This window comes from Muntiacus reevesi, chromosome 7 (assembly GCF_963930625.1).
Source record: "Muntiacus reevesi chromosome 7, mMunRee1.1, whole genome shotgun sequence".
Classification (NCBI taxonomy): domain Eukaryota; kingdom Metazoa; phylum Chordata; class Mammalia; order Artiodactyla; family Cervidae; genus Muntiacus; species Muntiacus reevesi.
The window spans coordinates 9,633,240-9,660,730 of record NC_089255.1 but is presented as its reverse complement, the minus strand read 5'-3'; the positions used below and the strand labels follow the sequence as shown (position 1 = coordinate 9,660,730).

General features: G+C 49.9%; 1 protein-coding gene across 6 annotated transcripts in view; it reads left to right on the top strand.

The window, feature by feature from the left end:
* The window catches only part of LHFPL2 (LHFPL tetraspan subfamily member 2), a 168,498-nt gene that overhangs the window by 122,947 nt on the left and 18,060 nt on the right, over positions 1-27,491 (top strand). For 4 of the 6 annotated variants that reach the window (XM_065940060.1, XM_065940061.1, XM_065940062.1 and 1 more), the window contains one exon: positions 21,306-21,918. In XM_065940060.1, the coding sequence (XP_065796132.1) occupies positions 21,489-21,918 (430 nt within the window). In that variant the 5' untranslated portion in view covers positions 21,306-21,488. Of the gene's footprint in view, positions 1-342; positions 766-12,565; positions 12,755-21,305; positions 21,919-27,491 lie in introns of those variants that run through there. The other 2 variants (XM_065940063.1, XM_065940065.1) reach the window with 2 other exon arrangements.

The following is a 27,491-nucleotide window of genomic DNA, read 5'->3' as shown; positions in this document are numbered from 1 at the left end:
TGTGAGTCAGATGACCATTGGAAACAGCTTATTTCAGACTGCAGCTACCGGATACAGTCACTGACGATTTCCAAACCCAAGATGGTTTGAATGCTGATTGAGTCACAGTGTTTGTGTTCTGACTGTCCCATCAAACCCAGGCCGCGTGGGAAGCGCCGATGACACGGGCTGGGTTGGAGAGGCGAAGGTCTGTTCCTGGCTGCAGCGGGGAGGCAGGGGCTGGGGCTGAGCAGGGGGCTGCTGTCCCCGCCCAGCAGTGTGAGGTCTGCCCGTCCCACCGCGGGGCCCAGGGCTCAGTTGGTGGGAGACGTCCTGGTCTGAAGCTCCTAATCCCTGCTGTCAAAGGCAGGGGCCTCGGAGCAGCCCTGGGGCCCTGCAACCTTTCTCAGCAGGCTCGGGGGTGTCTCCAGAATGAGCTGGACAACAGCGCCCGGCAGAGAGCAAGACTCCAGGGCTCGCCTCTCCCCACTTCTTCAGCATCTGCTCCTGTTACTTTTCCTTGCTGCTTCAACTTAGGACTCTCTCTCCCTTCCCAGTGACCAGCTGTCACTATTTAGGTGCTCACCAGCTCTTACCTAGGGAACCCCGCCCCCCCAGATTCAGTGGCCTAAGTTGGGTTTTAAAGGTGTGAATTTTTACCTTTCCCTCTTTGTGTCAGGATGTTTCCCTTTGGTCTGTAGCTATTTTTTCATTTCTTGTATTTTCCCTTGATACCTACCCCCCTTTCGTCCCCACAGGGATTAATGCAACTGGATTTCCATCAAGGTTAGTATCGTGGCGGTTGTGTTCCTAACGTTCTAGCCCTAAGTGCCCTTGGAAAGACTGTTTAGATGTGAGCCATGTGGGCCGTTTGTTCTTACCCGATTGTCAAATGACCTGCTCAGTTCTGTCTTCCAAGGTCAAGGGAGTACAACTCTCGTTTGTTTTTTTTTCAACTCTCGTTGTTAACAATATCATTGCTGCCATTTCCTAAAAGCTTACTGTGTATCAGGCTCTGTGCCAAGTATTTAACATTTATTTTCCCATTTAATCTTCATATCAATCTTATGAAGTATATAGTGTCAACTTTTAAAAAATGCACAATGTAAAAGTTTCAAGTTAAATTTTATTTGGGGCAAAATGAGGACTGCAGTCTGGGAGACAGCACCTCAGATAGCTGAGAGACTGCTCCAAAGAGGCAGAGGGAAAGGTCAGTATATACATGATTTTGGTAAAGTGAGGAGTACATGCAGTCAAGCACATTTATTCTTAGGAGTTTCTACTAGTCTTATGAAGCTTCTGTTAGTCACAAGAAGCAGTCGTCACCATGACGGATTTTAGTGCTTCTCTAGATATGAGGAGAGACAAGAACTGGGCTCATAAAATCAGCTCCTGAGAATGTGCAACTCTCCAAAGTCCTGTCCTGCCAGTTTTCCCAGAGCACAGATGCCTCATTTCTGCTCTCCACCCTGAACTCCTTCAGGGGGTGTTGAGGTCAGCTGCTACAGCAGCATGATTTAATCCTTGTAGAGGTAGATGGCAAGCAAGCGCCCAGGGCAAGTGCCAATTTGTAGCTGACAGTAGTATTGTCTGCATTTTGCAGCTGGAGAAATCGAGGCACAGGGAAGTTGGTTATTTGCCCAGCATCATGCTGCTAGTATGTGCCATTTGCCAGGACTTGAATCTCATCTCAGTCTAGATCCTATGCCTTAACCACCTTCCAGGACCGGGCTGTCTTCCAGGGCATATGTTAGTATCTAGAGACAGTTTATATTGTTCCAACCAGGAGGATGCTACTGGCATATAGCGGGAAGAGGTTAATGCGTGGGCGCTCAGTTACTCAGTCCTGTCCGACCCTTTGCAACCCCGTGGACTGTAGTCGGCCAGGCTCCTCTGTCTGTGGGATTCTCCAGGCAAGAATACTGGAGTGGGTTGCCTCGTTTGGGTCTCACGAATGGGTGAGGCTCCTGTGGTCCCACAGGCCACGTGCACAAAGCCCCACAGAGCAGCCGTGTGGAGCGGTTCTCCCAGCCTCAATCACGGCCTCTTGTCTCTGTGTTCCAGTTGCATGCTTGGCCCCTCTGCTCAGCAGGCAAATCTGAGAGTTCCCAGTTGGAGAAGTTTAAGGTCTTCCTGTTTGTCTGATACTCCTGGCAGAGAAAAAGTCCACATCTGTGCATTGTCCGCCCGTTTCCTTCCCCCAGCTCCCCTCCGCACGCCCCCAGCAGCCTCGAAGTACGGTATTGTTCCCATTCTTCCTCATCTTAACCTTGTGCTAACTGCCTATTTGTTGTAATGACTCCTCAGATAAGGTACTCCTTGGGACTTTTTTTTTTAGTAAATGCTGAGGGCCAGGAAATTGAGGATCTAGCTAAAATGCAGTGCACGGCATTTTGAAGTGTATCTCAGACCACAGTGAAAGGGACCAGCACCCGCTCAGCTGTCTCTTCACCTCATTTCTAGGTTTGTGTGTTTGCTTTCTGGGTCGTGAACATCCGTTTGGGTGTTGGTCCCTGCAGATGACGGCCACCCATGACCGGTTCCGTCCACCGTGCCCTCCGGGACACATGGTCACCTCGTTCTTCCCCCTTGGCCTGACCCTCCATCCCGTTGGCAGTTTTCTCATGTCCCCAGGGTACACCCTGGTCCTCCCGTCTCCTTCCTCCACACCGTCCGCCAGGAGGTCTCATCCGTGCCCCTGACGTCCCTGCTACCCCAGGTGCCCCAGTGCCTGCTCATGTCCTGATGAGGTCTGCAGAGACCACTCGTTCTCCTTTAGCCAGACTAGACTTGTGATCTTGCCCAGGGTGTCCCTCCTGCCATATTCTGGCTCCAGGGAATGGAAACGTTCGAGTAGTTGTACAGAAATCTGGAAGTGCTCCTTGACTCCCCTTCCCAGCAACCTCCAGGGCCAGTTAGACTCTCGAGTCTTACTGTCTTTTTAAACATTTCTCAAAACCACCCCCTCCGCTGCAGTAGTTCTGGGGCCTTTCTCTTCTTGCTTGGATCCCTGCCGGGGCTTCCCGCTGGCCGTCCTGGCTCCGCAGGTGTGCCCCTTCCAGTCGCTGGCTGCAGTCCACTCGATGGGGTGGGGGGCAGTGGCCCCCATTGCACGGGCCTGTGGATCCTTGGCTTCCGCTGACCTGTGTATAGGTCTGGGTGCACGCATGCACGGGGCACGTGGGCACGCTTGGCGCGGGCTTATCCCTGCCTTTACTCGCCTGCTCCTCACAGGTGTCCACGGAAATCACCCGTAAGTCGCCTGTAATAGAAATGGCGATGATTTTTACTTGAGCCACGCTGAGGATGACAGCCCCGCAGTTGCTCAGATAACTCAGGAGCTGCCCCAGAGAAGCATGGTTTTCAGCACAGGGTCATAAGTTGTCATAGCAAAGAACATCAAACAACTCAGAGATGCAATCCTTCAAGGTTTAAAAAAAAAAAAGAAGAAGAAGAGGTCAGCATGTACACAGCAAGTCAGTATGGCCTTGGCACCTGGAAAGGGAGTCTTATCATTGACGGAGAACCAGCACTGGTGTCCTAGGAAGAGGGGCACTTCATCTTTATTTTTAACATCGACCTGCTTTTCTTTTGGTCGTGGGATCCTTTTCTTTAATAATTAAAGCAGATGCACGATGTGTGACAAGCCACCAGCAGGCTGTTTTAGTTAGCATAGAATTTGAGTGAAATCATGGATAAGCCAGAATGACTTCCCCATACCCAGTATGTGAACATTTATTTCTTCCTCACAGAGGTCCTAGAGATGAGTTCTCTAAAATGCAGGCCGGATTTTGTTACGTTTTTGGCTGAAAACACTGTAGGGGCCCCTCATTGTAGCGGACAGCACAGAGTGCAGAATCCCTGGCGAGACTCATCCAGTCCCTCCGCCTGCCGCCTTCCTGCCCGTCCTCCTCACCCCCGGCTTTGGCTTCAAGGGACGACCTTGACCCTGGCCGGCCCCGTGCCTGGCACTTGCTCCCGTGGCCTTCTCCCCTCCAGGCAGAACAGGGGGCCCCTCTTTGCTGCTTCACTGGCACCGAGGGCTCTGTGCTGGGCCCACCTGCCGACTTCCCCGTTGCCCTGCTGGCCTGGGACCCCTCTGAGGCTGGAGAGCCATCATTTTGGTGTCCGAGCACTGGTCCCAAACCAGGCACTTGGACGCACTTCAGAAGCCACTGTCGTTGGTGTGTGAACGGGGTTTGTCTTTCAGACCTGAGAGCATGCGGTTTCTGAGAAACGAACACTGCTAGCCAGGCTACTTCACCTTTGCCTTCTTTCTGGTGAGGCAGTTAGGGTACCCATAGACACTGAATGTCTTACCTAAGATGAAAAACTTGTCTTTTGTTTTAACTGGAGGACAGTTGCTTGGCAAGGTTGTGGTCTCTGCCTCACATCAACGCGCATCAGTCACACTTCTTAACCGCATCCGTTGGAGCCCCTTCCTCCCTCTCCTAAAAAGGTCCCACGTGGTCAGGAGTGGAGAGAGAATTTAGTGGGAGGGGACAGCTTGAAAAAAGAGGTTGCAAATTCCTTTTGGGACCACACTTTGTACAGGCAGACTCTTCCTCTGGTGTGGTCATTTAATTTTTTCCTGAGCCAAATTGATACATATTTACTCTATGCAGTACAGACTATTTCTCTCAGTGGTAAAGACTTTCATCTACAGTGGTTTTTCTTTTTTGTCTTTTTTTATGCATCAGAGAATATCATGCTCTGGAAGCGGCAAGGGGCAAAGCAGACACGCCGGTATCACTCCACTAGCCTCCTAAAACCGTCCTGGCTTGATGTCAGTGTTTAGTTATCTCTGACATGTTTATCTCTTAAAACCGCCAAAACTCCATGTGTCCTAGGGGTTTCTTTCTTGATCGAATTTGGATCAGAAAGCCACACTCACTTAACAATCATCCTAGTTCCTTGAAATCATTATAAAGGTTTACAAATAACCCTGTAAGTTATAAATGAATTTGAATGGGTAAGGGGGCTGTTAGAGCATAAAGTTAATTTTCATTCTTCTGTTTAAAATTCATCGTACTAAATAGCTAGCAGATATGCCTGGATTAACAAGCATTCACCCTTTCAGCCTTCATTTCTACTTAAATATACCAAAAAAAAAAAAAAATGAGGCCCATCAGCATGCTTCTGTTTTGCTCAGGACATAAGCAGTATCAGCATTATCTAGCCCTTTAGTTTTCTTTTAAGAAGAGTTTTTAATGCCAGCATCCAGGGTTATCCAACAGAAGCAGAAAAATTCTAGCCTTTCTCCACCCCAACTGTGACCCTCCCTTTTGAACTAATGATGGATTTACTTTGCAGTTATTACAGTCCTGATAAAAGCCTTATCGTGGTTTCCTCAGGGTTCTCCCTGATCTGGTGCTGCCCCACCCACCAGGGCACTCTTCTCTGAAGTCCCATTCCTCTTGGCCTTGGTCTTTCTTAATGTCTCTGTGTTTCCTGATTCCAACTTTAATGACATTTCCATGAGGCCAGTAGGAGTATCTTTGTGTCTCTTCCCGGCCCACCCTCCCGCCCTCCTTTCCCTGCGTGTTCCCTGCACACCTTGGGCTGTCAGATCTCAGACAAGGGCACCTGCCTGGTCTTACCTCTTTAGCAGCTTCAGTGCTTCGTTCAGTAAAAGTTAGCAGTTGCTCATCACCATGGTCAACAATGCACAGTAACAGTTCTCCAGTTTGGGAAGCCCACAACATGCGACTCCTTTTTAAGTGCTTTCGTTTCAGCAGATGTTTAATGAGCATTATCTTTTAAAAAGGGTGGGGTGTAATGAGATAAGAACAGAGGAAAAATCCAGAAATCAAATATTCTGGGACCTGGGAAAAATAAGAGCTATTTTTGCAGTGCTGGGTGCAGTTTCACCGAGTACCTCAACCATTCATTGCTTCTTTTCTTTGAAGCCTCTGGGCCCTTGGCTTCTTGGCAGGTGGGTTAGGGTGATGGGGTGGGTGGTGTGTCTGAGCGCGTACACTTCAGTCATCAGCTCATCACCCACCTACACAGAGTGGCCTTAGGCGGGCTGCGCTTTTCTTCCTGCACTTATCACAGAGGCCGAATCCATGGAGCTCAGCGCTCGCTTTTGGGAATGGCCACCTCCGCTAAAGGGCAGTTTGGAAGAAAGGTCAGGAAGTTAGGAGGAGTGAAACTGGACATGTTTATGAGTGTTATTCTTGTTGACATAGCTTTATTCTCACAGTCTACCTCTACAATTTAGGATGTGTGTGGTTGACCGCCAAATAATTTCTTACCAGAACCTCCCACCCCAGCCTTTACTATCTGCAGTTATCATTGTAATCAGACCAGTTTTACCAAATCTTGGTAAGACATTGCCTTTGACAGCACTGAGACCAAAATTTAAAAAAGAAAATTTAATCCATCCATGATCTCATTGACAGTACCAAGTAAAATTGAAAATCACTTTAAATTAATGTCAGCTCAGCAGCTTCATCTCCAGGCTGTTGGGTTGGAGTGCTGAATTTTTAAATATCATTTGAATCATTTCAAATGATCGTAACAAAACAAGACATTTTATTAGATCATTAATAAGAATACTTACCAGAAGTAAGTGCCCCTGGATGGATGCAAATCAGCCTTCTGGGGCCATTTATAACCAATGAGAGAATTGCACTGCTTGACTTTAATAATTCACCCAGGAACAGAGAATAAACAGCAGCGAACATTAATTTTATTGGACAGCTTCATACAGTTTATGTTTTGAAATAAAAGGGATATGACTTGACTCCTGCCTGAAACCAGAGCACTTATAAAGGACTCCCTCGTGTTGTTGGCATCTCCGACTGGGGAACTTGCTCTCAGATCATTCGCTAACCAGTTGGCACCCTTCTTGCAATAAATAAGAAGCCAAAAATATAAACACTTTACATAGTGACCACAACTTTGTGCTCTATCATGTCCTTTGGCACATGGCTATGAAATTCTTTATAACCCATCATTTTACTTGTCTAGAACAGAAGCACAGTATCTGAGGAAGGAAGGCGTCTGTATGTGACTGTGATTTTTCCAAACCAAGTACAGGTTCTTTAATTGCTGGCTCTGTGTCTGCAACTAAGGGTAGAGAGGGCCTCGTTTTCAGCTGGTAGCCCAGAGACTGGAGTGGAGACGGCTCTGCTGTATTTCCAAGAATGAGAGACACTCTGGACCTGGAAATGAAAGGGTAGAGGAAATAATGACGTTATGAGAAGAGGGAGACAGTCTAGCTCATGCCCTTTGATCATGGCCCCTGGACAAATGTGCTCAGATATGACCTTCTCCTCTGTCTCTGTACTTGTCAATTCTTATAATCGACAGGGTATCTCCCTTTCCCATCCATCTAGAACTGTAGGACCTGGAGAGCCACCTGCTTCGGGGGAGAAGGTGATGAAAGGTGGTCATGCACTTCAGAGGATCGACTCTGGAAACTGACAGTGACCATGATCATCTACAGACCCTCATCACCACCCCTCCCCACCTCTGTACCTGAATCTCTGAAGCTAGAGCAGCTAAGGATGCCGAGTGTGGTCACACACCATTAGCCAAGAGCCTAGACCAGAGTCCATGATCCCCTGCTTCCTGTCTAGTGTTTTTGTCCCCACCTATGACTTTACCATTTGACAAGCTTCAGTCTACAGTCATTGATATTATAAGGTGATTTTTGTGTGTGGCTGTGTGGAGACAGCCCTCCAAGAGCAGAAAAATAAAGGGGTTGGCCAAATATGATAATAGTAATAATTCCTAGCACCTATTGATTATTTAAAATTATACCTGGCTTTACATGCACGTATTTTTAATCCTTATAACACCCTTTGAGGTAGGTCCTTTGAACACCCACACTTCATTGCTGAAAGACACAGAGCTACAGGTGCAGGCAGGGTGATAGTATTGAAATAGACCTTCTGTATCCCTTTTGTATCCATTTGTATTCTTTATGCTGTAGAACTCTTCTTACAGGGAGAAAATCGGTGTTTGATGGTGAAACTACTTACCCCAGGCCAGGAGGGCCCTAGAAGATCTAAATGGGGAAAGGCATGCCCTCCGTGACCTCATAGGTGGCCTTGGTGATGTGGGGTTTGGGGGTGGGGAGGCTGGGTCCCGCTCCAGGGAGTCTACTCCACCTGCCTGGTGTACTTTGCTTTTGCCAAGCACATTTTAAGCTTATGACTGACTCAGTTGACTTTCACAACAAGCCTATGTGGTAGGTTCTGTTAGTACCCTCCGTTTGCAGACCCAGGAACTGAGGTACAGCGCCACCTCTGGGCCCAAGGTCACTGCCTAGCAAGTGCTAGAACGGGGATTCAAGTCCAAGTCCAGACAGTCTGGCTCCAGACGGGAGCGCTCCCCGAGGTGCCTTTCGGGATGAGCTCATTGGCTGGAAGGGTGGGGCAGTGGGTTTGGTAGCAGTCTTGGGAGAGTGACTGTTGAGTCCACGCTCATCCTGTTCGTGAGCCTGAGAGACCTCCCCCGAAGTCCTGCCCGCATTTTCTGCCAGGACCCAGAGTGGTCAGCCACCCTGCGCGTGCACGTGGGACTCGGAGAAAGGGACTTTCTCTGCCCCGTGTGGGTGTCTGCTCACAAGGCCGGAGGTCATCAGAGCCGTGGGAAACGTTTGCTGTGAGGAAGCCTGTTAGCTCCAAACACGTCAGAGAAGTATGTGTCAGCACCCAGGGGTGCTCCTTTTTCTTACCTAACCAGAACACGGGCTTCTTTTTCTCTCCTCCGATTGCCTGGCACTCCCTTGCCAAGCACCTTTCTGTTTCTGAGCCACGTGGGTTCAAAGCAGAGACACCCACTCCAGCCTGCACCCCGGGGAGGCTGGGGCAGGAGCCCCTGGCAGCCTCTGGAGTCCAGGGCTCTGGCCACATGCATCATCTGGGACCGGCTTCCTCTCTGCTACCTTCCTTAGCAGCCCTTCCAGGTGAGCATCTGGGAACAAGGGATTGGGGTGTCTCTGGGAAGTGAAGCTAAAGTCCTTTGTGTTCCCAGCCTCTCCAGTACTTTCATTTTTGTTCCGAAGTGGCTTGGTCCTCTGGCCTGTTCTCTCTTCTTCTGAGTTCATCTCTGTTTATGAGGCTGCACTGCTGTTAGAAGCTGTGACAATAAGTCCCTTTTCCCAGAAAGAGTACTGCATCTCATGAACAAGGACAAGGGTTCAGACTGGCAGAACGGGGTTTTCTGTGACCGGCCTGAACTTTGATCTGCACTGACTTCATCTGGGCAAAGCTCACTGGGCCGCCGCCTCCCGCCTGGCACGTCCTGTGGCCTCAGGCCAGTTCAGTTATGCCGCCGAGGTCCTGCCTGCCTTTGAGGGTGGTTCTGAATGTAGAGGATGTTGAACTTGCGTTTTCTCGAAGTGTTGCATCCCTTTGGGAGCTACACTTAAGCTCATCTGTTTCCAAAACACCGTCTGAATCCTAAATGTCTGGGGAATTCCTCTAGTTAATAAATGAAGGAAGCTTAAACTGGTCTACAGTTTTGAATTTGACATTCTCAGGGGAAGTTGAAAAATGCTGTGTGGCTTGATCTCTGGCTGTGAAATCACTGAGACGGACAGTGTGGGATGAACTGGGTGTGGATGCAACGTACAAATCTATCTTGCTGACTTTTTAGATGTTAAAAAAATCTGACCTTACAAATGTGTGTGAATGTGTATGTGTGCATTCCTCATCACACAGTATTTCATGGGTCTTAAACGTTTGAAAGAAGTAAGGCACTAGAGAGGGGAGATTTTTGAAACATAAGTAAAGAGCCACGTTTGTGAATATCCACTTGTGTGTCTTGTTTTTTTTTTTATTGCAGATGCATTTAACACATAAAGCCTTAGGCTATTTCCATATCCTTCTATGAGCTCGCTGTCTTTCCAGAAGGGTGTGTTATGGACTCACAGGGCAGTTTAGACCTTAATGCTGCAGGTTGTACCTTTGGTTGTGAAAAGCCAGCATCAGTGAGAGTGAAATAATAAAAATAGTGAGTTTGAACATTTCAGTGATATTCTTAGAAATATCAACATAGCCTACAATAGACTTTGACTCTAAGTCACTCAGAAACTTTCTAAAATTCATTAACAATGTTGGTTAGAAACAGAAGTGACCTCAGTGAGAATATACAAAAGATTTGTTTCTGTTTGTTTTTAAGGCAAGCAGTGGCTAGCATTGTCTTAGTCCCTGGGTAAATCCCAAATTAGATCTTGGTTTTTAAGGATACAGGTTATTTTACATGATTAGGCCCAGTTCACTGATAATATCCTTCATTGGGTAATTAGAAATGTGTCATTCTGCTGAGAGCTTTGCCAATAAACCCAATGACAGCTGCAAGGTTGGCAGCGTTGGTTTTGATGGGCTTCTGGGTGAAGGTCGCTGCCGTTGTGAGCTGCTCCTGCCCTGGCCCTCTGAGAAGTTCCTGGGCTTTGGGCTTTGGGCTGGCAGCCCCGCCTGTGGGTCATGCAGCTGGCCTGTCCCCGGGCCACGCCGGGATGAGGCTCCCGTCACCTCCTTAACGGCTGCTGGAACCCTGGCACTAAGGCCCAGCTTGAACATTAACCACCGCCCTTGCTTCTGTCAGGAGCACTTACGGGTCAGGTTTTCAGGGCCAGTGGAGATGCAAGGAAAGAAAACCGTTTCTGCCATTCTTTAACCACCTGTGACTATTTCCAGATTAACATTTTTGTCTACTACTAGTTATTGAGCTTGTAAGATGATACCACATATGTATGTGTGTGTATCTCTACATATACAGACATGGCTCAAAAAGAGGTGATACCTAACTTAAAACAACTGTATTTTTAAAGGGATGGGTGTTCTCACCATTAGCTGATGTTCACCCTCCTCATAGAAGCTACCAGTTTTTTAACCCTAATGCTCCACAGTCTTTTCCTCTATCTCTGGAACGACTGTATTCCTAGAGGGACTATTTGGGTTCTCATGATGGAGATGGCCTGAAAGCAGTTAAAAGTGTGGTCAAGGCCACTTCTCTGCCTGCGAGCCGCTCCTTCTGCCTCGCGCCCCGTGGGCTGAGCTTTTCGCCGCACTGCCTGCCTGGCCGCCATTCCTTCCTGATCCCAGCCAGAGGCCCAGGGCGTCGGTCATCCCCACTGCTCTGCTCTGATCTCTCGCCCCCTCAGTTCATGGATACCTCACTCCGGCCCCCTGCGCTCCATTCCCAGGAAAGAGCTCTGTCCTGGGCTGACACCAGCTACCAGCGGGCCCTGGAGGTGTCTCCTGAGCTGCCGGCCTGGCCAAGCCTCCTGCAGGCGGAGCTCAGAGCTCTCTTCTTTGCTTGTTAGAAGCACACCTCCGAGCTGCCGTCCTAGCTGGCGGCTGGCTGGAGCCACTGCAGGATGGAAGAAATAGGAGCAGAGAAGGAAAGGGAGGCAGCGGGAGTGAGTCAGGACTCTGGTGAGAGGCTCGGAGAAGCGCCTGATATGGAAAGTGGTTCTTGCAGCTGCGGTGCTCAGGGTCACTTCTCATTGTCCTCATTTGCTCAGAAGGGGTTTTTTCTTCTTACTTGGTACTTCCACACATTAACCGTAAGATAAGTATATGAAGAAAGTAAACTTTTTACTGAAGCAGTCTACCTTGTTGAATTGTACAGTGAATGCTTCTGAGATAGCTGCCAGTCTTTAGTGGGGCTTCCCTGGTGCCTCATGGTAAGGAATCCGCCTGCCAATGCAGGAGGTGCAGGTTGGATCCCTGGGTCAGGAAGACCCCCTGGAGGAGGGCATGACAACCCACTCCAGTATTCTTGTCTGGAGAATCCCATGGACAGAGGAGCCTGGCGGGCTACAGTCCAGGGGGTCGCAGAGTCGGACACGACCGAGTGACTCACACACACACAGTGTGGGTCACTAGGTGACTTATTGTTGTCCAGCTGCAAACTTCTTTCCCGTGGCTATCATAGAGGATGGTGGAGTTGAATGTATCGCGACACCAAAGACAGAATGGATGGGCCCTGGCTCTGCCAGGAGCTCGGCCCTTGGAGGCAGTTGGATTGTGTGTGACCTTAAAGTCTCAGCGTTAGCAACCACAGAGGTTTGGGTGTTTTTTTACCCACACCACTTGTCCGTCAAGGGTCAGCTGTGCCTCTGCTTCAGCAGGGACTCAGGCTGTCAGAGAGGTCTCCTCTGGGATTTTTCATATTTCCTGGGAGAGAGAAGTGAGCTGGACAACAAAGCACCACCCCGCCCCCCCAAGCTCTTCTGCCCAGAAGTGGCATGTGTCACTTCTACCCACGCTGAATTGGTTGAACAAGTCCCATGATCTGGTATCATGTCAGTGGGGTCGGGAAATATCATTTTCCTCCAAGAAGGGACACGATATTTGAAAGAATAATACATCCTTTCACAAGAGCTTTCCCAGAAGCTTCCAGTCAGGAGACGACTCTTCTTCTACTTGATTCTTGAGTTTACTTGGTGTTTCATGGGTTTGTGTGAGAGGCTCAGAAGTAACGGACTGCATAATCCTCTTCACTGATCGTGTTTGGGTTTTCTTAAGCTGCTGGAAGGGAACCTGGCTGATGGCCTTGTGTCTTGTGAACAAGCAGCGATTCTTTCTGCCTCTGTGCAGAGGGGACGGGAAAGCCTGCAGTTGCTGGCAGAATGAACATCCAAACTCCCTGATGCTGGGGGCACTGCCCAGCTGTCACTTAGATGAGCCAGAAGCCCTTCCTCTAAGGGTTATTGATTCTCAGGGTTGGGTCACTGAAGCAGAGGACATGGCAATCTCCCCTCTATTGACACCAGGAAGTTCATGAAGCAGCAAGTATCTTGATTTTATATGTAAGTTCTTATAAGCTTTTTGGTTTTCACCCTTTGTTACTTTGTCCTAGTATGTTTGTACTATTAAAACGCTCTGCTTTCTTTTATTTTTTGTATTTAAATTTTAAAAATGGGGGAGTGGAGTCTCCATTGCAGCATGCAGGCTTTCTCTAGTTGCAGCATGTGGGGACTACTCCCTGGTTGCAGTGTGCAGGCTTCTCTTGTTGCAGAGCGTGAGCTCTAGAGTGTGCAGGCTTCAGTGGTCACAACACACCAGCTTCAGTAATTGTGGCACACGGGCTTAGTTGCCCTGCAGCACGTGGGATCTTAGTTCCCTGGTCAGGGATTGAATCTCCATCCCTTGCATTGAAAGGTGGGTTCTTAACCACTAGACCACCAGGGAAGTCCCAAAACTCTGTGCTTTCTTATTGACCCTGAAAATACTGGTGAGGCTCACTTAGGGGCTTATATTTTTCCAGAATTCATTATGAATATGAAAAACACTTTCTGTTTAAACGTGTATATAACAGAGACATTGAAAGGCAGCTCCTGTAGCTCAAGTTCCGATTCCACTTAAACCTGAAGCCTTTGACATCCCACAGTGCGTGCAGGTCGTAAGCCCCTGGCTAATGGGATCTTGACTGAATCACACCCTAATGTCTGCTGTGGAAGTTGGTTCTCCAGTCACTCCTGTTGGGCAGAAACAGAAAGAGACATAAAGGAAGACGGTGACATTTTCCGAAAGGTTTCCTCAACCTCCTAGAGGTTTTTAGATGATGACATTTGTAGAAAGAAAAAAGGGTTATGAAATGTGTAAGTGGGCTTGAAAAATCTTAAAGAATGGATCATTTAGAAACTGGGACCAGACAGGTGGACCTGTTGGCCTTGGTTACTGATGCCTCAGGACCGAGTATAAAAATGACTCCTCCAGAAATGCGTGCTCAGAAAGCAGATTGACTGGGTACAGAGGAGTTGAAGTGGTCATCAAGGAAGAAATATCTGACTGGCCAGGACTGGGGGATTAAAAGACAAACTTGACAGTGAGCAACTCCTCACCAAGTGCTCCAGACCCAGACAAATAGAGGCTTGCTGAGGTGTTCCAGAGCGTGGAGCCTCTGCTTCTCCGGGGGGCCGGGGTGGGGCACCAGACGCTGAAACCACCGCTGGGTTCAGCAGGAGAGAGAACCACCCTTCGGAGGGGAGCTGAGCCGGGGTCAGTAAGACCTGGAATGCCTAAGATTACGTAGGTCTACTTGGTAAGTTCCTTGGGATTCCCTGACATTTGCAGCGGCCACGGCCACCTGAGCACGTCCTGAGTGGCCAGCCCAAGTCTGGAGGAGGAGAATTCGAGAGAAATAAAAGCCATGTTGCCAAGGGAAGTTTCAAGAAGCCCCATTTTGCCATTTGGAGGGATTACTGAAAACAAAAACTGACTTCCATGTGTGGTCCAGAGAAACTCCCAGGACCCCAGGAGAGGCAGGGTCAAGGTTCTGTCGATGCTGGCCAGTTGGAGTCCATGTCCTGTCAGCCTGACATCTTGGACAGCCTGATGCAGATTAACTTGGACCTTTAACAAATTTCAGAAAAACAAGTGAAGGTGTACTTAATTTAGTGAATGCTATGCATTTCCGTCCAGATGATAGAGCTTGACTTACTCTTTAGAGCAGGTGTTTCTAAAATATGAGGGTTTAGAGCTCTGTTCTGAAGTTGCACCTAGACATATGAAAACTGCACGAAGCGCCCAGCGTGGACTCACCATCCACGCCACCGACTTGCTCTGTCAGGGGAGCGGCCTGTGATATTGGCCGCCTTGACCTCTGCCCACTAGATACCCGTAGCACGCCTCCCCGCCCCAAGTTGTGATAACCAACGATGTCTCTAGACATTGCCAGATGCTCCCTGCAAGGCAGGGAGGGCACAGTCGCCCCCAGTTGAGAGATTGCCCACAGAGTCAGAGGTGGGATGTGGGGGCTAGTTATCCCTGAGGAAAGCGTGTTGGCAGCCAGAAGGAGGTGTGAGCCTGTTGAGACCGTAACTTAAGAAGCAGTGTAGAGGGAGGTGGGAGGGGGGATCGGGATGGGGAATATGTGTAACTCTATGGCTGATTCATATCAATGTATGACAAAACCCACTGGAAAAAATAAAATAAAATAAAATAAAATAAAAAAACAAAACAAAAAAGAAACAGTGTAACTTCCAGGGTATTTGGACCCTCTTCTTCAATAGAGTCAAGGAGTCTGCATTTCCATAGTCAGTGTATTTTAGGGGGTAACCAGGGCAAGTGAGAGTTTGCAGACTTCCTTTAGTAACTGATTTTTTAAAAAAAAATCCATGCAGGGTTCCGAGCTATTCACACCAGCACCGTCCCATCGGGTCTCACTCTGCTTTGTGCTCTGAAGAGGAGGTGCTGGTGGATGGGGACCCCTTGCCATAGGAGGGTTCCTGGACAGCATGGGAGCAAGGTCGGGGGGACAGCTGGCTGCCCTGCAGAATCGCTCGTTCCTGCCCTCGTGTGGCTTCGTGAGCTGTGCGGGGACGCATCTGGCTCTGCTGATGCGCTGGGCCACACACATCCTCGCCCTCCTCTGCAGCCCCCGCAGCCCTGCCCCATCCCCATCTGACCCACCCGCACCCCCGACCCAGCACCACGCAGCCTCTTGTGCGGGCGGACCTCACTGAGTCTGAGACCCTCTTCCGGCTGACTGACTCAGAATTCACTGTGTAAAGAATCTCCTGGGGGCTTGTTAGAGACGCAGTTCTGGCAGCCCCTCCAGAAAGTTTGGTTCAGTGTGTGGGAGCTGGGAACTTGTGCTCTTTGAAACAGGTGGCCCATATCCCCCTCTAGGAGCTGGGGGGGGCCAGGGACCACACTGCTCGAATCAGCGCTCTAGAGGGTCTTTCTAACTTTTGGAAGGCAGCAGCACATAAATTCTACTTTCCTAATCCTCTTATCCTTCCAGAAGACACTGGGCGGGAGGCCACGGTGCTGAGCCTCTGTGGGACTTGTATATCTGAGGGAGGTGGTAATAATGAACGTGGACATTGGCCAGGAAACTACCAGTGATGTGGGAGTAAAATGCAGCCTGCTCCGAAGGGTATCGATTATTTGGGCCACATGGGTCAGTGTAGTAAATTCATTATTAATCACAGGAGTTCATATTTTTTAGTACTTACTGAACCACAGATACTGTATAAAGTTCCTTTGGTAAGGAATTTGTTTAACTTCCAGGGTGGCATCCCTCAAAACAGAGCTTCTTAACTGTGACATCAGACCCACTTCCCCCACACACCGTCCCAGGAGCTCTTTAAAAAAGAGAGTCCTGAAACCTAAAGGAGCGGAATGGGGTGGGGGGTGTCAGGGAGGTTCAAGAGGGCGGGGACATGTGCACACTTAAGGCTGACTCATGTTGTCATATGGCAGAAACCAGCATAACGTTGTAAAACAATCATCCTCCAATTAAAATTTTAAAAAACCAAAGTGATAAATATTCAAAACTCAAAAAAAAGAAAAAGAAACTAGAGTTCTGGACTTCCTTGGTGGGCAGGGGGTTAAGAAGCCACCTGCCAACCCAGGGGCCACAGCTCGACCCCTGGTCCGGGAAGATTCCACCTGCCTCAGAGCAGCTAAGCCCATGCACCACAGCTACTGAAGCCTGGGCCCTAGAGCCCGTAAGGCACAACTAGTGAGCCTGTGAGCCTCAACTACTGAAGCCTGGGCCCTAGAGCCTGTGCTCTGCAACAAGAGGAACCACTGCGATGAGAAGCCTGCCTACCGCAGCTAGAGAAAGCAGCATGGAGACCCGGCACAGCCATAAACAGCAACAAAGGAGAGCCCTACCCAGAGCAGCTTTCTGCTCACTTCCTCACCAAAATATGACTTTATTAGGACTGGAGAGGACCATACAGACTGTTCTGTTTTTGTCTCTTCCTGTACACACACGTATAACACTTACACATGTGTATACATAGATGTATGTGTCAAGTTCCTCTGATTCTGAGGTGTAGCCTCAGTCACATTCCTCCCAAATGTGATCCAGTGGGAATTACACAGCATCACCTATGAAGGATTCTTACCAAAAATGTTTAAGCTGAATCCAAACGAGCCTTTAGATTTAATTTCCATTTTCTCTATGATAAAGAATAGAGGACAAGTTTAAATGGCATCATGAGGAAATAGACAAATCAGATTGCTGGGTAACCTGAAAGACAACTGGCCTGGTGTCTTCAAATAAGTCGGTGTCAAGGGAAAAAAATAAAGGCGGAGCAAGGTAGGTTAGGGATGGAAGGACTGACTATTTTCTGACTAAAAAAGATTAAAAACATAATTAAAAGCAATGCATGAGCCTCTATTGAGTCATGGTTTTATGAAAACAGCTATAAAAATTGGGGCAGGGTAAGGAAACTTGAGTGTGGACCAGGCTTTAGGATATAAGGAAATTATTGTCAGTTTTCTTGGGTGTGTTAATTTTATTGTGGTTATGTAGGAGAATGTCCTCATTTTTAGGAGGTATAGGCAGAAGTGTTTAGGGGTGAAGCGTCGAGACATCTGTAACTCATTTTCAAACGGTCCAGGGAAAAACTGTTTGTGTGTGAGTGTGTGCACTGTGGATGGAACCGACAGGGCAGCGTGCAAACCAGCATTCAGTCCCCAGCGCTCACTGTCCATTTTCTTCACCTTCTGTCTGTGCTGGCAGGTTGTCTTAATGAGGTTGAAACAGCACCCAGGTAAGTGAGGCCGTGCTGTTCTCCAAACCGTGGTTTGCACGGCCGCCTTCTCGGGCACCGCTGCTGGCGTGAGGGTGGAGAGGTGGGCATGCCAGGCAGCTCCGCTCCCAGCGCCCCACCGAGGCAGCACTGACGCAAGGCCACTCGGCCTGCCCCGCCTTTCCAGAGGCTGTGGCTTTGCTTCCAAGCTTCCAGACTGTAATCTCTTAGGGCAGTTCCGCCCGAATGCACTCTAGTCCTTCTCACTGACAGCAGGAAGCTGCCAAGGAAAGGACCGCGTTCAGCTCTGCTAACACCACCCACTTCTTTTAAATAGTAGGGATCTGTGGAGGGTGTGCTGACGCCCGTGGACCACCCACTCGTCACTTCTCTTGGTTCTGTATTCTGACTGTGGTATATTACTCTAGGTTTCTGCCAGAGTCTCATTTGTTTAGGGTTGTTGTTTTTTTGTTTGTTTTTTGTTTCTCCCTTGCTAAGAGGCTTTCCTCTGTGGACTAGCATAGTTTTCTGAAAGTCAGAGGGCTGTCCACATGATCCACAAACACCAGGGATGTGGTAGTAAAGCCAAGCATCCTGGAGGCGACCTGTGTTTAGTGGCCGGTAGAGAGAAGATGTTTACATGGAAGCTGAGCAAGGGTCTGGTCTCGTTATGTGATCTTTGGAGGAGTGGGAATCGCAGTGAACAGCAGGGAGGGCCGCGAAGGAGCTCTGTGCCGAATCCGGGTTAACGAGATCTGTACCGCGGATCTTGTTCCCCTTTGAAGTGGCTCTTATCTCAGTGCACGCCTTCCGCGCTGGGGCATTTTACAGAGTGCAGAGCACTGGAGAAGCCCCTTGCTGCCTTTCCCTGACCCAAGGACTTTTCTTGGATCCTCAGGAAAGCCAGTTTTTGTCAGCCTTGCATATCATGGCTATTCCTCTAAAGTAGTCATTAGCAGACTTGCTGAGGAGACCAAAGCATCTTATCTCCCTTTTCCAAACAGAAAAGTGAAGGTCTCATTCCAGCCACTCTGGTGTGGCTGCAATGATCTGCTATAGCAGAGGGGGGACTTGTTTTAGCACAGATGGACAAGGAACTGAATTTTCTGATTTTACACACAGGGGTCCTTGAATAATTCTGCCTTAAATTTGGCAAGAAGCATTGCTAAGAACCGTGCTAAGCCTAAATGTGCCTTCTTCCCTTCTGAAGTTTCACATCCTTTCTCTTTAGAAGTTGCAGCCTAATCCCACCCCTGGCTCGAAGCTGAGCTTGCTGAGCAGGACATTGTACATTTGGCGTCTTCATTAAGATCCCAGTCACTTGAGAGGCTGTAGCAGAGCCTGAGGTTCTGCAAGAGGACAAATATGTAAAGGTTTTATATTCACATTGAAACAGTGCCGCTGAACAGTAGAGGGGCAGGGATTGACAGCAACTGGGGGCACCGGTGAACTGGCTTTCTAATCAAATGGGGAGCTTCCCAGGTGGTTCTAGTGATAAAGAACCCGCCTGCCGATGCGGGAGACACAAGAGATGTGGGTTGGATCCCCGGAGGATCTCTGGAGGATCCCCTGGAGGAGAGCATGGCAACCCCTCCAGTATCCTTGCCTGGAGAATCCCACAGGGGGCTACAGTCCATGGGGTCGCAAAAGACTTGAACATGACTGAGCAGACCAGAGAATCAAATGGGAAGGTTGGATAGAGCTTCTTTTTCTAACAAGCAGACTCTCCACCTGTGAATTGGAAGTGTTTGTAAGCCTGGTGGGTGGGAACTGTTTGGATGAAGCGGGGGTTCCTCGTGGGAGTCATCCTAGCTTGTTTTCTTGTTCTCTTTTGAAATGATCACTTTCATTATACACAGACCTCCTCCAGAGCTCTTTTGCATTGGTAACTTCTTACTCAAAAGCCATTTCTATTTGGTAATACAGGGTGAGAGGGTAAGAATGACTGAGAGAGAATCAATTATACTTCTGGCCTCATGCTAATTTATTTTCCCCAGCTGAGTTTGTCAGCTGTGTTAGGCAGTAGGGAAACAGGAAGTAAGACCCAGGACCTCACCCTCAAAGCCCACCAGGGAAGCTTGGACACCAGGAGTGACCTCATCCATCTCTAAATAGCCTGGGCTTGATCCTCCTCTATGTGTAAGGGCCAAGCTTCAGTTACCACCGAGCACTTTCACTGGCTAAACCGTTGAAGCACTTTCACTGGCTAAACCGTTGTCTGATCAGTCTCAGCTCTCAGCCCTGTTGGGGAGAAACTGTTGAGGCAAAGGAGTTGGTGTTTACTGAGCACTTACCGTGCCAGGCGCTTTCACGGCTTCTTGCTTAATTCTTACAACAGTGTCGTGAGGCAGGGGCCCCTCTCTTTCTCCACGTGGTCCATGACGGAACTGACAGCTAAGGCTAAGGCTAAGGCTCAGAGAAGTTAGGTGCTGTGTGTCCAGGAACCTTTGCGGTGCAACACACTATCTCTCCCTTCCCCAGTGCTACACACACACACGCATACATGCGACAGTTAAGTTCCTCTGTTCCTAGCTTTGCACTAGCTAATTTCTCAAAACATCATCTTGTGTAAGTGTTAAATCCACTGTTTTATAAGTTATCACCGCTTACTAGACTGTAAGCCAGCATGGTGCTGAAGCTTTGACACCCACTCCCTTCTCCCATTTCCTCCCTCCCGCATACTTCCTGCTCAGCCATGGCCCACATGCCACCAGGCTCTCTGCAGTTCTTAGGGAGTTGATGTGACCTGGGTTAATAAGTAATCACTCAGAGCCATGCACCCCGATGTCCATTGCAAGCTGTGGGATTTTCCTGTCCTCGGGGGAGGGAGGGCACGGGGAGAGGCAGGAAGACGGGGCTGTGAGGAGCCCTGTGGCCCATTTCAGGGTTCAGGCCTCCCTGAAGGAGGTTTGAGCCGTTAGAGCAGGGCCCTCTGGTAATGAAGCCAGCCGTTTGTCCTTGGGAACAGAATGAGGCCTTGTGAGACCAGAAACAATGAGCGTGTTGAGTTTCAGACCTGGTGTGAACCGCTCAGGCAGAGGCCCTGTGATGGATTGGGACAGTTCAAGGGATGCGTTCTGCACTGGCAGGGCTCTGTTGTCAGCACGTCTCCTACTTAGTCAATGGTCATTAATGTCCCTGTTTCGAGTAATTCCCACAAGTAAGTCAACAGTTCTTGGAGGTTGTTGGGTTTTTTTTTCCTTCTTTTTCTTTGCATTTTAACTTCTGTAGCTTATTTTGTCTAAAAATCACCCGGTGAGAAATGCATGAAAAATAAGTTTGGGTGGCAAACTTTTATTATTTATCATGGCATTGTTTTCCTTTTAAATTCTCCATTACCTCTGAAGCAAACACTTTCTCTTGTGTCTCTGCTAGTACGTTGATTCCCAGACAGTAAAATCGGGAGTTGTGAAAGCTGCTAAAAAGCAAAAGCTTTTGGTACAAATTTGGCAGATTTAGCTCATCTGGTACCAAGTCCTGCAAACTTGTAAATCGCGGCTCGTCCGCGGACACAGTCCCCTAGAAGGCTGTCTTGATCTGTCCGAATGCAGCCTGTGCAGCTGGACTTTTTCTAGTAAGATGTAACGGAGCAGGAGCGGCGTCCCAAGAGCGCACAGCGCCCGGCGAGCAGGATGCCCCGGGGAGTGAGCAGTGCAGCTTAGAGATAAGGGGCGCCACAGACGCTTCTGGGAGCGCCCTGCAAACAAAGAAACCGGCCAGCTCGCGGAGGGGGCGGCGTGTTGGCGCGGCGCGGGGCTCGCCAGGGCGCGGGCGCGCACCGGGGTCCCGACCTGCCAGTGGGCGGGCGGCCGGGCCGGGCCGGGGCCAGGCCGGCGCCGCTCACCGCACTCCTCTGGTCTCTTCGCAGGTGAGGCTGCGGCCGCGGAGCTGCGACATGGCAGCATGACAGCCCCGGAGCGCGCTGCCCGACGACGCCGGGACGAGGGAGCCCCCGCCTGAGCCGCCTTCCCGCACCTTTCCCGCTGCCCCGCCCGGCTCGCGGCGCTTGCTCACCCCTTGGACTCCCAGCTCCCTCCGACTGAGCATCAATATGTGTCATGTCATTGTCACCTGTCGCTCGATGCTCTGGACCCTCCTGAGTATTGTGGTGGCGTTCGCGGAGCTCATCGCCTTCATGAGCGCAGACTGGCTGATCGGGAAAGCCAAGCCCCGCGGCAGCGCCGAGCCGGGCGAGCAGGGCGCGGGACCCCCGGAGCCCTACCACCCCACGCTGGGCATCTACGCCCGCTGCATCCGGAACCCCGGCGTGCAGCACCTCCCGCGCGAGACGCTCTGCGGGCCCTACGCCGAGAGCTTCGGCGAGATCGCCAGCGGCTTCTGGCAGGCCACCGCCATCTTCTTAGCCGTGGGCATCTTCATTCTGTGCACTGTGGCCCTGGTGTCTGTCTTCACCATGTGTGTGCAGAGCATCATGAAGAAAAGCATCTTCAACGTCTGTGGGCTGCTGCAAGGCATCGCAGGTAAGCGTGCGCGGAGGGGAGGGGGCCCGGAGCCACGTGCGTGCCACTGCGTGTGCGCGGCACGCCCTCGGCCCACTCCTTCGCTGCGTGTGCGTCTTTAGGAGCGCTCTTCTCTCCGGGCTAGGCAGCAGCCACGCGCTGCCTTCATCGCTCCTTTTTCCCTACTCCCCTGAAGCAAAGGCAAGGCTGTTCTCCGCTCTCCCCTGCTCATCTTCTTAGCCTGTAGCCCCGGGTTCTTAAGTTGCTGGGTTTTGTTTGAGAAAGCTGCCACGGGGCTTGGCTTTCCGGATCAGCCATTCTGCGCGCATGAAGGCAATAAGCTTGGCAAACAAATGAGCTCCTACTTCTTGCTTTTCCCACTAAATTAATAGCATGCTTTCCGCCCTCGGGCGTCCAGGGAGGAATTGCGGTGAGGAGGCCCCCTGCAGTGGACTGTGTCCTGGGACCACTGTGAGGGAGGGGCCGCCCTTCCCAGGCAGGGAGCCGGCGCTGCCGCCCACCCCGCCCCCACCGCCCCATCCCCGCCGCGGGATGACTTCAGCTTTGGGCGGGGAGGACGCGGGACGGGAGGGAACGAGTATCCCGCTGCTGTGTTTAATAACTGTTCTGGTTTAAACTGACTGTCTCCTGGAGCCTGACAGAATGTTCTGTGCACTCGGATCAGAAATTACAAACTAACGTTCCCACTTTCTGGGAGTTTCTCACTAATGAGCTTGTTAGAAGTGGGTGGAAAGAGAAGTATGAGCGCCTTACAGAGAGAGATCCCAGAGGGGAGGCTGTGAGCGCCAAGAAGACTTCCACCAGCATTCTCACAGACTGTGCCATGTGGGGTTAAACAGTGGATCTGGAACCAAGAGGGTTATCAGTCTGTCCACACTCAAGGGACTTGTTCTGGGTGGCAGACACACACACACCCCCACACAGCAGAGTTTGCAGACATCCTCAAGAAGCAGAGAAGTAGACTCTTGCTTTGATTCTCAAGGGGAAAATCCACTTCTTAAACAACCGCACCCAAAGTATTTCTTAATCTGAACTCTTGACGGGAGAGACAGCAGGCCACCCCCACCTGTCATTGAAGGGCACATCCTGCAGCTGTGAGCCGGGCTGCGGACGGTGAAGATAAGCTCTGAGCCTGGCACGAGGCCTCTGAAGAAGCAGACCCCGAATGAAGCAGCTCTCCCCTGCTTTATGGCAAACTCTTGAGCTCAGCAGGGCCGGCTTCCAAACACACAGGTCCAACAACAGTTCTTTCCCAAACCCAGCTGATAAGGTGTTTTCCTTGCTCAGACCTTAGGGGGCCCCATGTGTGCGTGTTGGGGAGAGGGTAGTGGGCCCGGGGGAATGACAGAGGACCTGGGCTACACTCCTGATGCTTTTGTGTGGGGGGTACACTCATGACGATCTCAGGACCCCCATCTCTTTCTCTGCCGGGACCAGGTGTACCATGAGAGACCCAGGCACTAAGGCACTCAGGGAATTTGGGAGGCCAGGATTCTGATTTTCAGCTTTGCTACTGACTTGCACTTTCACTCGAGATAAATGCACCTAGTTCTCTGGATGTTGGCATTCCTCTTCTTAAAGATCAAGAGATTGGAAAATATGATCTGATCTTAAGAGTTTTGCTTCTGTGAAACTCATTGTCCTTCTTTTGACTGACTTCTCAAATCTGACATTCATCCCCTTTGGCTTGGCCTTTCACCTCCCAAAAATGTTCAGTAAGCTAGGTTTCCATACTGGATCATCTTTTCCTTCTCAGAGAAAAGTCCCTACTTTATTCCCCGAGGCACACAGTGCCTCAGGTGTGTGTGTGTGTGTGTCTTAAAACTTTTGCTGAGGAGTGTTACCAAAGTGCTACCAAAACTTTTTGAAAAGTCAAAATAAACATATAGATGAAAGGAAGCCAATTTACACAAATTAGTCCTGTTGAAGAGCCCTGGTTAACCAGAGAGCAGTTATTTCTGCTCAGTTTGCTGTGACTATGGTGCATTTGCTCATCTCCTGTGATTTCATGACTTTATTATGAGTTTTATCAATATGCTGGTATGCAGATAAGACTTCTGGTTTGTCATCCCTAGGAATGTTTTTCATCCTGAGAAACAGTGCCTTTCAGCCAAGGGATAGCCATTTATAGTAGGATGGGACATCTTGGGACGTACCATCACAATCAGTCTTTTGCAGTCACTTTGCAGATTATGGATATCCTTCGGTCTCAAAGACTGTTTACCCGTAGTTTTTAATAAGGTGTTATTCCAGTGAACTTTAGTCTCTAAGAATGTGGATTAGTTCTTAGAGTCTTTTGGTGCTCTTGTTTGCTATTTCACATAAATGGCAAGAGTGTTCATTTTGGCACAGAGATGAGTACATATTTTAGGTATTATTCATACACTCCAATGAGTTATTCTTGACGTTTCTCTTTCTCTCCGTATCAGGCCTCTAGGAAGAAGGGCTGGGGAGAAGGGAGTACCAACCCAAGATACTGGTCTATTGGTCACCTGTCTCCAGAAGTCTTGATTTTCTAAAAGCTTGCTCCTCATTTCTTTCACTCATCTTCCCCATGCGCACATATGTCGTCTCAGAATGCCTGAAATTACTAAAAATTGACTGAAGGCAAAGATTCCGGTACAGTTAGGCCCTGCCTCTCTAGGGACCACTGATCTAAGGCTACGAAAAGGGGTTTCTCTTCACCGCCCAGCCCAGCAGCACCCCTCTGAGAAGAAATCAAGGGAAAGATGAACCGAACGTTTTCTGGTCAGCCAGCTCCCTCATGGTGGGCGGGGGCCACATCTCTTAGATTTCCAGTGGGCTCTTTCTCCTCTGATAACAGGGCCCCACCAGGCAGTGAAGCCAATGTCAATGGCAGATGTGGCCCTTGAGTCTGTGGCGCAGAGAGTTGCCCCCGAGTGTCCGGAGCAGACCACTGGCTTTCTGTCCTCTTGGCCAGTCTGGAAGGGAATCTGGGCAGGCCCCAGCCTCAGCTAAGGACTTGCTGCAGCTGTGAGCATCAGTCTCGCCTCTCCCTCCACGTCCTCTCTCAACCCAGCATCTGTTCAACATTGAAACCAATGGTGAGAGAGGAGGCTGGTGCCAGAGCAACCAAAGGGTTCTCTAGAAATATCCTCGGACTGTGTTTGTTCTCACCACTTGCATTTTGGCAAAAAGGACATTTTTTTTTTTTTTTTTTTTTTTTGTAAAATGTAACTGGGTGAAAAATTACAAGCTATCATATATTGGGAGATCAAACCAGTCAATCCTCAGTGGGAGGACTGATGCTAAAGCTCCAATACTTTGGCCACCTGATGCAAAGAGCTGACTCTTTCGAAAAGACCCTGATGCTGGGAAGGATTGAAGGCAGGAGGAGAAAGGGGACAACAGAAGATGAGATGGTTGGATGGCATCAGCAACTCGATGGACATGAGTTTGAGCAAACTCCAGGAGATAGTGAAGGACAGGGAAGCCTAGCGTGCTGCAGTCCATGGGGTCGCAAAGAGTCGGACATGACTGAGCAACTGAACAAGAACAATATATTCCTTTACTATGCCTAATCTTAAAGGCCACAGGCTTGAATAGCTGTCACTGTTCATAGTATAACACAAGTCATCAAAATCTTAGTATTTTGATTTTAGAAGTTGGGTGTAAAAGAATATACCTCACTGAAAAATCTCAAAATCTGAGTTACTTTTTAAAAAAAAAGCTATTGACTATTAAGCTAATCCAGATAGCAGGATCTGCCCTTACGGCCTCACGTCGTGGTGGCACCCAGCCGACACTTCCAAACGCTCATGCACAAATGCCCTGGCTGTTCAGAGCTTTCTCTCCGCAGCAGTTGGAGCTCAAGTCTCACCTGGCCCTGGATCAGCCCTGACCTCACCTTGAAGTGTCTGTGAAATGTTGGCCAGTTTTCTCACTTGGAAAACGGATTTAACAGGAGCACCTCTCTCAGGGTTGTTTTGAGGATTAAATGAGATAATATGTGAGAAAGGCTCTTCACAGTGTCTGGCACATGGTAAATAGTAAGTGGTAGCTACATGATGATTATAAAAGTATTTATGCTTTCTTGGCAGGTTTTTAGCATTTTTTTTGTGTGTTCCTTAACAACTGCTGCATTCTAAGAAATAGGGGTGTGTTTAGAATTGACCTTGTTCTGTTGAAACCTAGAGTGACCACATCGTCTCAAGTCATTCCCTGGCCCTTCACAGCCTGCCTGTATGGGGACTGATCTTCAGGGCAGTCCTGGGACCCTCACGTGCCTCGGGTGTCCTCGGGCCGGTTTCTGAAAGCTGAATTGATAGGACAACACAGAACTTCCTCCTCTCGCTCCTCTTCCCCTGACATGTACATTCTCCTCCATCCTTTCCTTTCTGGAGGTAGCTTCTGGCCGTTGAGTCCTGGTTGCAGGAGGCTTCTCAGTCTCCCCTTGCAGGATAAACCATAGGCTGCTTGGTCTTTACTGGGTGAGGGCTCGCCTGGAACTTGGCAGAGCCACCAGCACACGTCAGTTCATAGCCCTCTGGGATTCATTACAAAAGCTGGGGAATCAGCCAGCAGGGTCGTTTTCGCCAGCTGCCTTCCTTAGGCTGTGACCTGGATGTGGTCCACAGCAAAAGTGTAGAATGCAAAGATCCAAGTTTTCCATGACCGCATCAAGCAGTGTGGGTTTGGAAATACATGTAGGGCCCTCTTAGCAGCCCGTGGAATCCCCAGTGACCCAGGTTTGGGACGGAGCCACGAGAGTGAGCTCAGGAGCGGGCCCGCTGGCCCCGGCCTGGGCCGTCCCCCGGGGTGGCCACAAGGCGAGACTCCGCGGGAGCTGCCGGCCTGGCCGCCTGCGGGCTTCGGTTTCCCCCACAGGCTCTGTGCTCCTCGTGTCTTATCGGCTCTCCCGCTTTCCCGTCCCTGTAGCCCTCTGTCTGCACCCATTTCTGCCCAGCAGGACGGCCCCAGCAAGCTGCCCACCCGTCCGGCTGGCTGGCTGGCCGTGGGGCGTGCACGCGGGCATCGCTCCCTCCATGGGAGCTCCGGGCCTCCCGCGCTGGTTCAGTTTCCTTGGAGGTGAGCCATGACTGAGGGGGAAGGAGGACAATATGGGAGAAAAGGAGAAAAGATGGGAAAGGGGTGAAAGAATCTTAGAAGACAAGCAGAGGGTTTTGTCTGTGCTAACTGGAGAGGGGCTTTGGTGTGGTCCGGCCCGCGTGAAGAGGTCAGGGTTGTCATGTGAGATGCACCGTGATTGCTGTGTGGGGCTTGGCATTCTCACTGCGGTTTTTCACAGGGTGAGAGCTAACCTTAGCATGAGGAAGATAACCAGGACTCAACCTGATGGCAGCATCCATTCTGACGTATGCCCTGCCGTACCTGCTCACGCCCAGTCACCAAGTCAGTCACTTGCAAGGGGAGAGAGAACAAGGGCTTGGGAAGCATGGGGAAGAGGGGAAGAGATTCCTGACTGTCTCAGAGCCGCTTTTCACCCGCTTTTCTCCGAGAAGGTAGTGTGACCTTGATTGCCTGACTTCAAGACACCTTCACAGAAAAGGCATAAGGGAAGTCAAGGGAGCATCCCCTGCTTCTCCTCCTTA